The 11,590-nt window shown below is 57.7% G+C and overlaps 2 protein-coding genes across 2 annotated transcripts in view; both read right to left on the reverse strand.

The window, feature by feature from the left end:
• The window catches only part of CABLES2 (Cdk5 and Abl enzyme substrate 2), an 8,176-nt gene extending 7,865 nt beyond the window's left edge, over positions 1–311 (reverse strand). The window contains exons 1-2 of the mRNA XM_006896936.1: positions 286–311; positions 8–178 (exon numbers count right to left, since the gene is read on the reverse strand). Of these exons, the coding sequence (XP_006896998.1) occupies positions 8–178; positions 286–311 (197 nt within the window). The remainder of the gene's footprint in view (positions 1–7; positions 179–285) is intronic.
• A 1,287-nt stretch (positions 312–1,598) lies between these two features.
• Positions 1,599–9,509, reverse strand: RBBP8NL (RBBP8 N-terminal like). Its single transcript, XM_006896937.1, has 12 exons — positions 9,449–9,509; positions 8,544–8,586; positions 7,984–8,079; positions 7,453–7,565; positions 6,504–6,576; positions 5,978–6,042; positions 5,799–5,884; positions 5,403–5,566; positions 4,152–4,860; positions 3,367–3,432; positions 3,130–3,259; positions 1,599–1,714 (listed from the first exon to the last, which is right to left on the reverse strand). Exons 1-12 carry the CDS (start codon positions 9,507–9,509, stop codon positions 1,599–1,601), a joined length of 1,722 nt encoding a protein of 573 aa, XP_006896999.1.
• Positions 9,510–11,590: the final 2,081 nt, after the last annotated feature.

The following is an 11,590-nucleotide window of genomic DNA, read 5'->3' on the forward strand; positions in this document are numbered from 1 at the left end:
CACCCACCGCGGCCGCCGCCATCCTCCAACTGAGCCGCCGCAGCCGGGCGGGCGCGCCCTCGCCCGCCGCTCATTGGCTAAGGCGCGCCGACATGCAAATATACTGCCGCCGCGCCCACCGATTGGCCAGCCGGGCGCTGTGGGTGGGCTGCCGTGCCGGGGATGGCTCCCCTGGGTCCTAGAGACAGTTTGGAGGGGGCGTCCCGAGGGAGTAGAGGCGTTCGCCCGGCCTTTGCGCCACGGGTTCGAGTCTCCACTGCGAAACCTGCGGCCGAGGACACTGACGCTCTTATCTGGTAGTTGAGCGGCATGTGGCTCCTGACTGTGCCTGGGTTGGGTGGGCGGAAAGGTCAGATCTTTTGTCAAGTGTGGATGTAAGCCATGTCTGCCCTGGTCCAGGACTCCGGCTCCCTCTCACAGGGCTGCCGAGGAGTTGATTCGGGTTCAAATCTGAAATGAGTTCTCACTGTGAAAGTTTGGATGAGCTGCTGGAATTTTCGGAGTCTCCTTTTCCTTGTCTATACAGTGGGAATGACACAACAGACACACCTTCTAGGCCCCATGGACAATGCCTTGCTTGCAGGATGGAAGGGCCTTCTCACACCATGGAGGATCAAAGATGGCAACGATTAATGGCTAAAGCCAACAGAAACGGGGGTATATCCACTGGGGACACTATAACAGGCACCATGCTGATGAACCCTCTCAGTCCTGGGCAGCCAGCAGGCCCAGCTCACTAGGTGGCAAGCTGGACCCTTGTCCCTTTCACTGGGGTCATCTGGCTAGACCACTGTTACCAGACACAGCCTACATGGTGAGTGTTCTCACTGATCTGGCCTGTGGGCACCAGAAGGGGTCTTTCAGGTGTCACTTAGTACAGCTACCACTCCCTCCCCGCCAGATGGGTGTGAAGGGTGGGTGGGCAGCGGCAGGGATGTGGACGGCACCAGTTTGACATTTATTTGATTCCAGAATAAGCCAAAAAAGATGTCAACCTTGAATGCCTGGGGGTTTGTGTGTGCGTGCAGCAGGCGAACCTGGTGGGCGAACTGCCCTGTGAATGGAGGGACGTGAGTCCAGTCTGGCAGCTGGGGGCCGTGCTGGTGAGGGACGAGGCTTTATGCCAGCTCTTTCAGGACCCTGCAACTTTCCACAACTGGTTGTGTGTGTCCCTGTCTTCTTGCAAGGACCTCTGGTCTGGATGCTGCGGCCGCTGCTGGAGTCTGGACGCCGCCACCAGAGACGTTTGTGGGGGCTCCACGAGGGGGCGCCAGAGACCACCCAAAACTTGGTCCAAGTCATTGGAGGAGGGAGAGGTCTCCAGGGTGGGCAACTGAGGGGGACACAATGCCAGAGGGGTTGTCCTCCCTTCTCCCAACCCCGCAAGGAGCACATGCTGATGTAATGGTGGGGCAGCTGGGTCAGTGGGCATGTCCAAGACGAATGGGGACGGAGGAGGTCCATTCTTGGTCTTTTGGGCCATGAATCCAGCCCCCATGCACTCAGCCATCCTCTTACTTGGGGGTGGCTGGGCCTGTCCTGACACCGCCTTCCTGCTTCTGGCTCTTCCCCGTGGCCTGGCTTGCCTAGGTCCCCTCTCAGTCCTGGCTGCTGGGCTGGGTGCTGCTGTCCTCAGCATCCTGCGGACTACCAGGCCTCTCAGCCACCACCAGGGGCTCCCTCGGTCTCCGTCTCCCTCGGAACTTCTTGGTGGCTGTGGGAGGTGGAGCTGAGGTCAGGCTGGGAGGTCTGGGCGGCTGGCACCTCTGGCAACTTCCTGCAGCTAACCCTCAAAGCCTGCCAGCTGATCCCTGACCTGGCTAGGTCAGCTCATTGCCACCCAGTTGGAATCCACTCATAGCTGACCCTCCAATGCGTTTCTGAGGCTGTAAACAGCACAGGAGATGGTTCACCTTTCTCCCAAGGAACCGCTGGTGAATTTGAGCCAGAGTGGGGTGCATTTGAGTTAGCAGCCAGCTCCCTGTGCACTAGGACCCCTGAACTCTGATGGCTGCAAGTGAGGATAGAATGTCACCTTCTTGACCTTCTCAGCTTCAGCCACATGGGGCCGTCAGCTCAGGTGGAGACCGGGGTGGGGGGGGGAGTTGCCTAACCTGCCTATCCGGCCACTGGACTATGGGCTCGTCCAAGATCCGTGGCCCCTCACGGCTGGGAGGACAGCTCCCAACGCCATTGTCTGCCTGCCTGGGCAAACCTCAGGACTGTATAGCCCTAGTGCAGGATATTAGCCTAGGCTTTAGAAAAGCTCAGTCCTAGGAAGTCGGGGGACTCCTGGCCCTTGGCCAGAAGAGGAAATCATCACCTGGAGATGGGCTGCAGCCCCTGAGCTTTATGGGGAACTGGAGCCCAAGCCCCACCTTCAGCAAACATTTGTGCGGGCCCAGCCCCAGGAGCAGGCACTCTGCACGCCCATCTGAGGATTGACAGCAGGGCGAGGGGGAAGAAGCAGGCCACCTGAGCGCGCGACAGTGATGATGAAGGTGACGATGGCGATCTGTGCCTTGTCCTGCCAACTCCTTCGTAGCCCTAGAATCAGTCCCTTTGACAATAAGGAAACCGAGTTCCAGAGGTGAAGGGACCAGCGGCTGGTCACCAGTAAGGAAGGGCCGGGGCTCAAGCTGCTGGACTTCCGAATCAGGAAGGCATCCATTCCCCAAACGACCAGCCAGTGGAGCTCCGGAGGTGAGCTGTGGGCATCGTCCTCCCCAGCTCCTCCCCTGGGCCGTCCCAGCCTCCGTCCTCGACTCCCGCTTCCTTTCCGTTCCTCTCTCCGTCTGTCCAGGCCCCGCAACATCATGGCCTCACGCTTGGCCATCAGCCTGCCAGGTCAGCCACATCCCCATCCACCTGCAGACTCGGGTTTCCCAGGTTCGTCTCCACTGCAGCCCAGACCCGGGCGGGGCGACTGGATTCCTCCTTGGCCCGTCCCCTCTCCCGGCGCCCCGCCTAAGCCCCAGCCTTCTCATCCTCTCCGCCCATTGGTCCTCCCCGCCCAAGGCCCCGCCCCGTGCTCGCCCTCCTCCTTATCTGCCACACCCATTGGTCCTGGGCTTGCGGAGGCCCCGCCCCGGCCCGCCCCCTGGGCCGCGCCCCGCGCTTCTGCGGTACCTTGCACCAGCGGGTCAGATGCCCGCTTCCGCTTGCGCTGCTGCTTCTCCTCCAGCTCTCGGGCGCAGAAGCACCTGGGGCTCCCCCCTGGCGTGCCGAGCTTGCCTCCCACCTCGGAACTCAGGGCCTTCTGGGCACAAGGTCATGCAGTGAGGATGCGGAACTCCCACCTCGGGGTGATCTGCGCGACGGTCTGGTGGACGTGGACACGTGGGTTTGGGTCACGACCCACCTCACTGTCCGAAGTGTCTGGTTCATCCAATCCGTCTGAGTCTGCCCTCTGCGCCTCTGCCTGGCTGGCCTCTGCAGGACATAGAGTGCGAGTCAGGCTGGGGGGTGGTGACCCCGTGGAGGACGAAGGCGCTCGAGAGGGGAGCACAGGATACCCAGCTGATCCGAGGCAGTGCCGGGATTTGGACCCTGATGACCCACCAGGTGGGGCCACTTTGGCTGTTTCACTACAGCAAGATGGAGCTCACTACCAGGCTGAGGCCTTGATCACTAAGTGACTCTACCGCGTGTGGTCGGAGGAGTGACAGCTTGGGCCCTCAACTCCATTTCTGGCTCTTCAAGTGGGAAACCCAGGCGCAGAGTTGCACTGGTCATACAGACAGGTTGAGCTGGACTCTGAGCACCCTGGCCACCTCTCCCCAGCGTGGTGTCCATCCCGGCAGGGCTCAGGCTTACCCATGTGACCATCAACTTCAGGTCTCTGTGCTCCAGTCAGCTGTCCAGTTTTCCCTCCAGGCTCATTCCTCAGCCCACCGAGACAGTCCAGACCAGGGTGGTGCCAGGGGAGAGGCGGTGGGGGGCCCTGGGAGAGCTAAGAGATTTGGGTTCATTTGGGGGCTGTCCCTGTGCCCCAGGCCTGGATACAGCCTGGGTCCATTTCCTCTCTGATTGCATTAGGCTCGCTGGCCTTTCTTCAGGGGGACTGGCTTGGGAGGGAGCGGCAGGTACCTGGAGACCCTAACTCGGTGCAGTCCTGAGGATGAAGCCTTGGGCCAGAACCAGGCCCTTACCTGGGGTGTGGAGGACTCCAGCTCCAGTGCTCTGGCTCCTTTGGGGCCACTGCTGAGTGTCCAGGGACTGGGGATCCGGGGTGATGACTGAGCAGGTAGTGTGGCTCTCCGAGGTGACTCCGGGCTGCAAGAACCAGCCTTTGGCCTGGGCAATCCACAATGGTGGGTGGGCTTTGAGAGGTCCAGGGGTGTGTCTGGAGTGTATGCTTGAACCACTGCAGCCTCTTCCTCCCTGAGGCTGTCTAGATCTGGCGGCCGTGGGCACCGGTCTCCATGCCAGGCGCCTCTGGCCAGTGCTGCTCCAGCTGACTGTAATCCCTCAGGGCTCTCAGAATCAGAGCCGGCAGGTGGGGAGGGCAGAGTGCCCCCCGGCCCAGGTAGGCCCCCTGATCTGACACTGGCTGCCCGAGCCCGCAGCTGTTGCTGGGCCAGCAGCAGGTGCAGCGTGCCCTCTAACTGTGGGTCTCTTGAGTCCAGGGCCCCTGGCAGGCCCAGCAGGCCAGTGGGCTCCTCCCAGCTCTCTGACTCCATGACTTTCAGAATCTTTGGCTGAGCCCCCCCGGGGGCCGTGGTGGGGGCCAGGGGGCTGTTACGGGGACTTCGGAGGTGCAGGGCCAGGTGACGGCTTAAGAGGCTGAGGCGGTCAGCCTGTAGGGAGCTCTTTAGGGCTTCAAAGGCCAGGACAGAGGGTCGGGAGGTCCGCAGGAGACTGCAAGAGAGAGGGTAGGGCCGTGGCACCCAGTCACAATGGAGCAGGCCCAGGACAGAAACCACAGCCCCCCTTTCACAGTTGGGGAAACAGAGGCCCAAGGCCCCAGAGGCCATGCCACGTGGGCAGCTTGGATCTGACTGCAGGACATTGAGGATGGCCTGGAGACCATGGTCCCCTGGGTTTCTAGCTGGATCATGTCCCCCTGAGTACCTGTGCCTCCCTCCTCCCACACAGTCCCTGTATTCTTCTCAGACATGGACCCCTGAAATCCTAGGGCTCAGATAGTGAGAGAGCTTCCCAATGACCCTTCTGAGACGGAGGCCCAAGGATTGGGCCCCAATTACTACCTCTTCCCCTCAGACCAAGGCACCCAGGAGGTGTGTGCAGGGGGAGCTTTGCCCCAAGCAGGTGCCTGGGGAAAACTGAGCTATGGAGGCCCCAGGAGGAATCATCAGAGGGACTATGAGTGGGGGGAACAAAGTCTAAAATGGGACTTCAGGTGAGCCCCCCCAAGTGGTGTTGGTGGGTGGAGCCCTCACCTGTCCAGGGGGAGGCTGGTTTCATAGGGAGGGCTGGAGGGGCTGCTCTTGCCAACCAGCGGCGGTGTCCCATTGGTGGAACCACGGTCGGTGGAGCACGCTCGGGACCCCGGACGCACCACGGCGATGGTCCCATGGAGCTGGTTGGAGATGTGCTGGGGACTCTGTGGGGCAGATGGGTCAGCAGAGTTGGGAGAGGGAAGGCCATGGGCAGGGTGGACAAGTCAGCAGAAGTGGGGGCTGGCCAAAGCACCTAATATTGTGTCCAGGGTGAACAGCAGCAGGAGGGGCTATCCTCTCCCCCTGATGCCCATAGGCCGTGGCTGGCCGCCCAGGGTCAATAATTCCACATCTGCTGGGAGGCTGGTGCCAGCACCCTACCTGGGTACCACTCACCATGTCTGAAGCCTTCAGCTCAGGTAGGCTAGTGGTTTCTGGGGAGATTCTGGTGGCAGGAGGCGTCTGGTACCCCAGCAGTTGCTCTGTATGCGAGAGGTGGTGGGCAGGGGAGATTGGGCACTGCTTGGGGGCTCTGACCCTGACGAGACCCCAGGGAATCCCTATAGCGCACACACCTTCTCGTGACTCCATGCTGCTGTTCTCAGCCTCAGGCCCCTCGTGGCCTCCCGGGACTTTCCAACTGGCCGGGGACAGCAGAGGTGAAGTGGTGACCTCTGTGCCCTCCCTATTCAGGGGCTTGGGCCTGTCTCTGGAAGGGAGACAATGATGGAGAAATGAGGAGGGGAAGTGTGTGGCCCTTGAATGCACTCTTCTAGGGGACATCATTGAAGGGGACTTTGGGGAGATTCTACACTCGATCAGAATCAGTACCCCCATTGCAGGTGCCCAGAACTCGGCAAAACCATTGAGGTTCTCGAACTCCAGCAGAACCTTGAGGACCAGAGCTGCAAGGTGCTTGGGACCCATTATATTTGCAGCATCCGTGAGACTGCAGCTCATCCACTCCTCTGGGGAGGTGACCTGGAGGTCCCTTTGTCTTCCCTGCTGCGCCTGGTGCCCTGGTCCCCCTACCCATGCACCACACATGCTGTGGGGGGCTGTGGGGAAGTAGAGTGTCACAGCAGCCCCTTCCCCACTCACTCCAGGCCCCGAAGCAGCTTCACCTCCTTCTTCAGGCTCTCGTTCTCCTCCCTCAGCCTGCTCATCTCGTTGGCTGTGGAATCACAAGTGTCCTGTTAGCACCGTGGCTCAGGGACGGTTCAGGAAGAGGGTGGAGGGGTTCCCCCCAACCCAGAACTGTCCCCTCCTGGTCTTGTCCTCAGTGATAACCCAATACTTGACCAGGCCCTGGCTGTAGCTGGTGCCTCCTGAGAGACTCTGGGATCTGGAGACTCCTCCCTGGGGTTCTGACCTTGCTGGGGGGGCAGGGTTCAGGGACCTTGTCCCTTGTGTCAGGAGGATACTGAGGTCTGGGGAGGATAGGAACGCGCACATCAGGTGTTGACTGTGGGGGAAGGGCCAGCTAGGGTCTTGTGCTACCTATGGGCCCTGGGCATGAGTCTTCTCCCCTGTGTAATGGAGAGTGTTGTTCCCTCCCGGTGGCTTGGGGTGGTGGTCTTCTGTCAGTTTCCCAACATGGGGGCAAATATGGCACACTCAGTACCCCCAACTCTGATTATGATTCAAGGACACTCAAGACACCTAGTACCCCAACCCTGGACAGGACACTGTGGGCAAAGGGGGCTCAGGACACTCAACGTCACACAGGATGCTGTGGGGTGGGGGGATCAGGATGCTGTGGTGGGCTCACGACACTGTGAACAGCTAGGTATGCTGGGGGGGACTTGGTACACTGTGTATGTGGGCTCAGGACACTGTGGGGTGGGGGCTTGGTATGCTGTGTGGGAGTTCAGTAGGCCATGGGGAAGCTCAGGCAGGTGTGGGGTGGGGGTCTCAGGACGCTGGGGGGGGGGGCTCAAGACTCTGGGGGTGTGGGATCAGGACGCTGGGGGTGGGGGGTCTCAGGACACTGGGGGTGTGGTCTCAGGACGCTGGGGGTGTGGGCTCAGGATGCTGGGGGGGGGCTCACTCAGGAGGAAGATGTGTTGCAGGCTTTGCAGGTGTGAGCTCTGGAACTCGTGTTGCCTTTTCCTGGCCAGCTCCTGGGTCACCATGCAGCGGTCACACAGGCCGGCCCGCAGCCTGGGGATGCAGGAAGGGCCGGGCTCAGGCGCTGTCCGCTGCCTCCCATCACGTCTCTCAAGGTGCTCCTGCCTCTTACCCAAACTATGTACCTTGGAACCCCGTCCCAACTCCTCGGGTAAGTTCCCCGCGTAGTTAATTTGGGAAGGAGTTCCAAGAGTGCAGTCTGCTTAGGACTGCATGGGCCCACCCCAGTTTCCCAACACAGTGGCTGAGGAACCCTTTGGCACCCCCTACATTCGGCTCACCTGCTCTCCCCGCCCCTCGCCTCCTCTCACCCCCTTTCCCTTCACCCCCTTTCCCTTCCCCGCCTCCTCCCCCCCCCCCCCCCCCCCCCCCCCCCCCCCCCCCCCCCCCCCCCCCCCCCCCCCCCCCCCCCCCCCCCCCCCCCCTCGCCTCCTTTCTCCCCACCCCTCACCTGTTCTCCAGCGCCCGCACGTTTTCCTTCAGTGCCTTCTGCTGTTCCCTGAGCTGGTGATTCTTGGCAAATAGCTCCTCCATCCTCTGGGCATCCCTGTGATGGCAAGAAGGCGAGTTCTTTTCCCCCAGGATGTCCTGCTGGGACAGCTCCGCCATGCCCTCCCCCACTCCCTGCACCCGCTGCTTCCTGATTGACTTGTCCGTGTGTCCCTAGTGATGGGAGAGAACTCAGGGCAGAAGAACAGCGTATCCTATGTGGGATGTGAGGACAGCCCTATCCAGGCCCTTGTCTGTCCCTAATCACATTCTTGCCCAAAGTGCCCTGTGGGGAGGGGCTGCCCCTTGGGGGTCTCTGCCTCATGGTGGGCTCACATCCCAGTCCACCACCTCCTCCCTACGTGCATGGACTGCAATCCACTCATTCTTCTCATTCTCAGTTTCCCCATTTGCATCTTGGGGTCCTGACAACACCAGCACCCTGGAGGGTGGCAGCCTCGGCTTTTGAGCGGCTGCTGTCCCCTCCCTACTGCTATGGCCTGGCCTGGCCTTCTCACTTACCGGTACTTCTCTGAGTTGAGTTCCAGAAGCTTCTTCTGCAGGCCTAGTGGGAAGGGGAGAGAGGCTGAGGGCCAGGCCAGACAGGTTAGCAACTCCCCCTTGGGGGTCTCTGGATCCTTGACTGTCTGTTGCTGGATCCTTTCAGCCTCTGAAGGAGTCTGGGGGTGGCCCTGCTTGAGGGTCCCTGCCTGGCCAGTTGGTGGATACTCAAACTCTGCACCTGGGGTCTGGTGGAGTGTTCCCTCCTCCTGGGGTGTGGGGCTTTGTGACATCTGTAGGGAGGCTGGCAGGGACCATGATGCTGGAAGTGATCTGCCACTTTGCCACATGGGTCCTGTGTGTCCAGGACCTGAGGCAGGCCAGTGTCGGTCAGCAGCCCCACATATTCAGTTACTCCAGGAATGTCCCAGGCCTTTGGGTTTTGTTAGTGTTGATTGGAATGTGTCTCCTGGAGGGTCTCGGCGGGGACTGGAGCTGGAGCAGTGAGTGAGTCACTCACTGGTTAGGGGCTGGGGACCAGCTCATTTTGGAGGGAAGTCTCTGGGGGGGATTTCAACCCTGTGGGTGCCACTCCTAGGGTGTGCTCACTTCTGGGAGATGCCCAGGTCTCCCCCGGAAAGTGAGTTCTGGCTGGAAATGGGATGTGAACTAGTCTGGGTGCTGGTGGCAGCAGGTGCCCTCGGCATTCCTGACATGACTCTCCACCCTGCAATTCCATGGCTGCCAGGACCAAACCACATGCAGCTCTGTGGCTGGGCCAGGACACCCTTTCTTGGGCTCCTAGGCTGGTGACAGCTGAGGTGGCAGGTAGGCGCTCCCTAGCCTGGCCTTAAGGCTCCATTAGGTCATGTGATGGGAAGCCTGTGGTGAGGTCTTGCCCAGGGGCCACTGCCCAGCTCACTTACCCATGACCTCCTTCTCGTGGACGTCCTTCAGCCTGCTCAGTGACTCCAGAAAGCTCTCCATGGTACCCCTAGGCCTGACCCTGCACACTAGGGCCTCTACGTCCTCTCTGTCTCCAGCCTGCCGGGGGGAAGTTGGGAGAACGACCACCTTGACTTATGAAGAGGCCGGATGTGGTTAGTAACCCCGCAGCCATGTCAGGGGGCCACTCTCCACAATATATATTAGGGGCTGAAGGACCTGGTCCATTTCAGAGCTCCTGTGTACCCCTCCTGTGAACTGCTCATCCTACCCCACCTGGTCAGATCTATACCTGAGGCTCTGTCTAGCTTTTGTCCTTTAAGGGACACATACCTTTGCACACATACACACAGAGCACACTGACATGTGCACACAGGGATACACAGTACATAAACATGGGTCTACATAGACACATGCACATGTAAACACAGAGACACCTAGCACATGCACACACGTGTATACACAGCACACAGACATGCATGCACAGATACACATGCTCAGCACACAGACATGTAGACACACGTGTACATGCACAGACACTGAGCACACTGTACGCATGCAGATACATGGCATATACACATGGATAGACACATGTGGGTGCACACAGACACAGATATACACAGACTCCTAATATATGGGCATGTACACACAGCACAGATATGCATTTGAAGACAGACGCAGCACACGGACATGCACACACAGACAAACATGAAGACACAGGTGGGTAGATTAATTTACACACATGGATAGGTACATACACACTAATGTCTACATACTAGAGATTGCATGATAACATATGGCAAGAACAATGACTAATTCATTACAAATACCTTCTTTAAAAAACATAAATAGTGACTATACACGTGGACCTGGTCAGATGGGCTACACAGCAATCAAATCGGCCAAATCTATGGAAAGAGATGATGGCAAAGCTCAATGTACTCTGTCAGAACAAGGTTAGGGGCCACTGTGGAACAGACCATAAACTGCTCCTATGCAAGTTCAAGTTGAAGATGAAGAAAATGACAACAAGCCCGTGAGAGCAAAAGTATAACATTGAACATGTCCCCTGAACTTAGAGAACAATCAAGAACAGACTTGATGCATTGAATAGTATTGACTAAAGGCCAGATAAGCTGTGAAGTAGCATCAAGAGTACCACACAGGAAGAAAGCAACAGGTCATTGCAAAGACAGAAAGGGCTGTAAGTGTCTCAGAAGAGACTCTGAAACTTGCCCTTGAATGTAAGTAGCAAAAGTGAGCAGAAGAAATGATGAAGTTAAAGGACCTGGGCAGAAGATTTCAAAGAGCTGCCTGAAATGACAAAGTCAAGCATTACAATGAAATCCACAAAGACTTGGAGTTGGGAAACCAAAAAGGAAGAAGCACATGGCCTTCCCCCCCGTGCCCAAACCTGAAGCTGAAAGAAATGAAGAAAAAATAAAATCAAGCCTCAAGTTGCTGTCCTGAAGGATTCAATGGGCAAAATACTGAACGATGTAGTAAGTGTTGAGAGAAGATGGAAGGAACTCAGTCACTCAACCAAAAAGGAATTCGTTGGCACGGAACCATCTCAAGAAGTAGCATAGGATCAAGAGCCAGTGGTACGGGAGGAATCTAGGTGACACAGAAGGCACTGGCAATAAAAAGTGCTCAGGAAATGATGGAGCACCAAGGGAAATGTTTTAACAAATGGATACAAAGAAATTTGGAAGGCAGACACCTAGCTGATTGATTGATTGGAAGATACTCATGTTTATGCCCCTTACAAAGAAAGGCAACCAACAGAAGCAACAAGAAATGACCAGACAGTATCATCAATATCACATGCAAGTAAAATTGTGCTGAAGATTATTAAAAATGGTTGAAACGTGTTATCTGTAGGGAATTGCCAGAAAGCCAGGCTAAATCCAGATGTCATGGAATGAGAAGTATCATTGCTAATATCAGATGAATCTTGGCTGAAAGCAGAAAATACCAGAAAGGTGTTTACCTGAGTTTTATTGGCTATACAAAGGCATTTGACTGTGTGAATAATAACAAATTATGGATAATATGGAGAAAAATGGAATCCTGCAATACTTAAGTGTGCTTCTGTGGAACTTTATACACAGACCAAGAAT

This window comes from Elephantulus edwardii, unplaced genomic scaffold (assembly GCF_000299155.1).
Source record: "Elephantulus edwardii isolate Elephantulus edwardi_28Jun2011 unplaced genomic scaffold, EleEdw1.0 scaffold00193, whole genome shotgun sequence".
NCBI classification, from domain to species: Eukaryota; Metazoa; Chordata; class Mammalia; order Macroscelidea; family Macroscelididae; genus Elephantulus; species Elephantulus edwardii.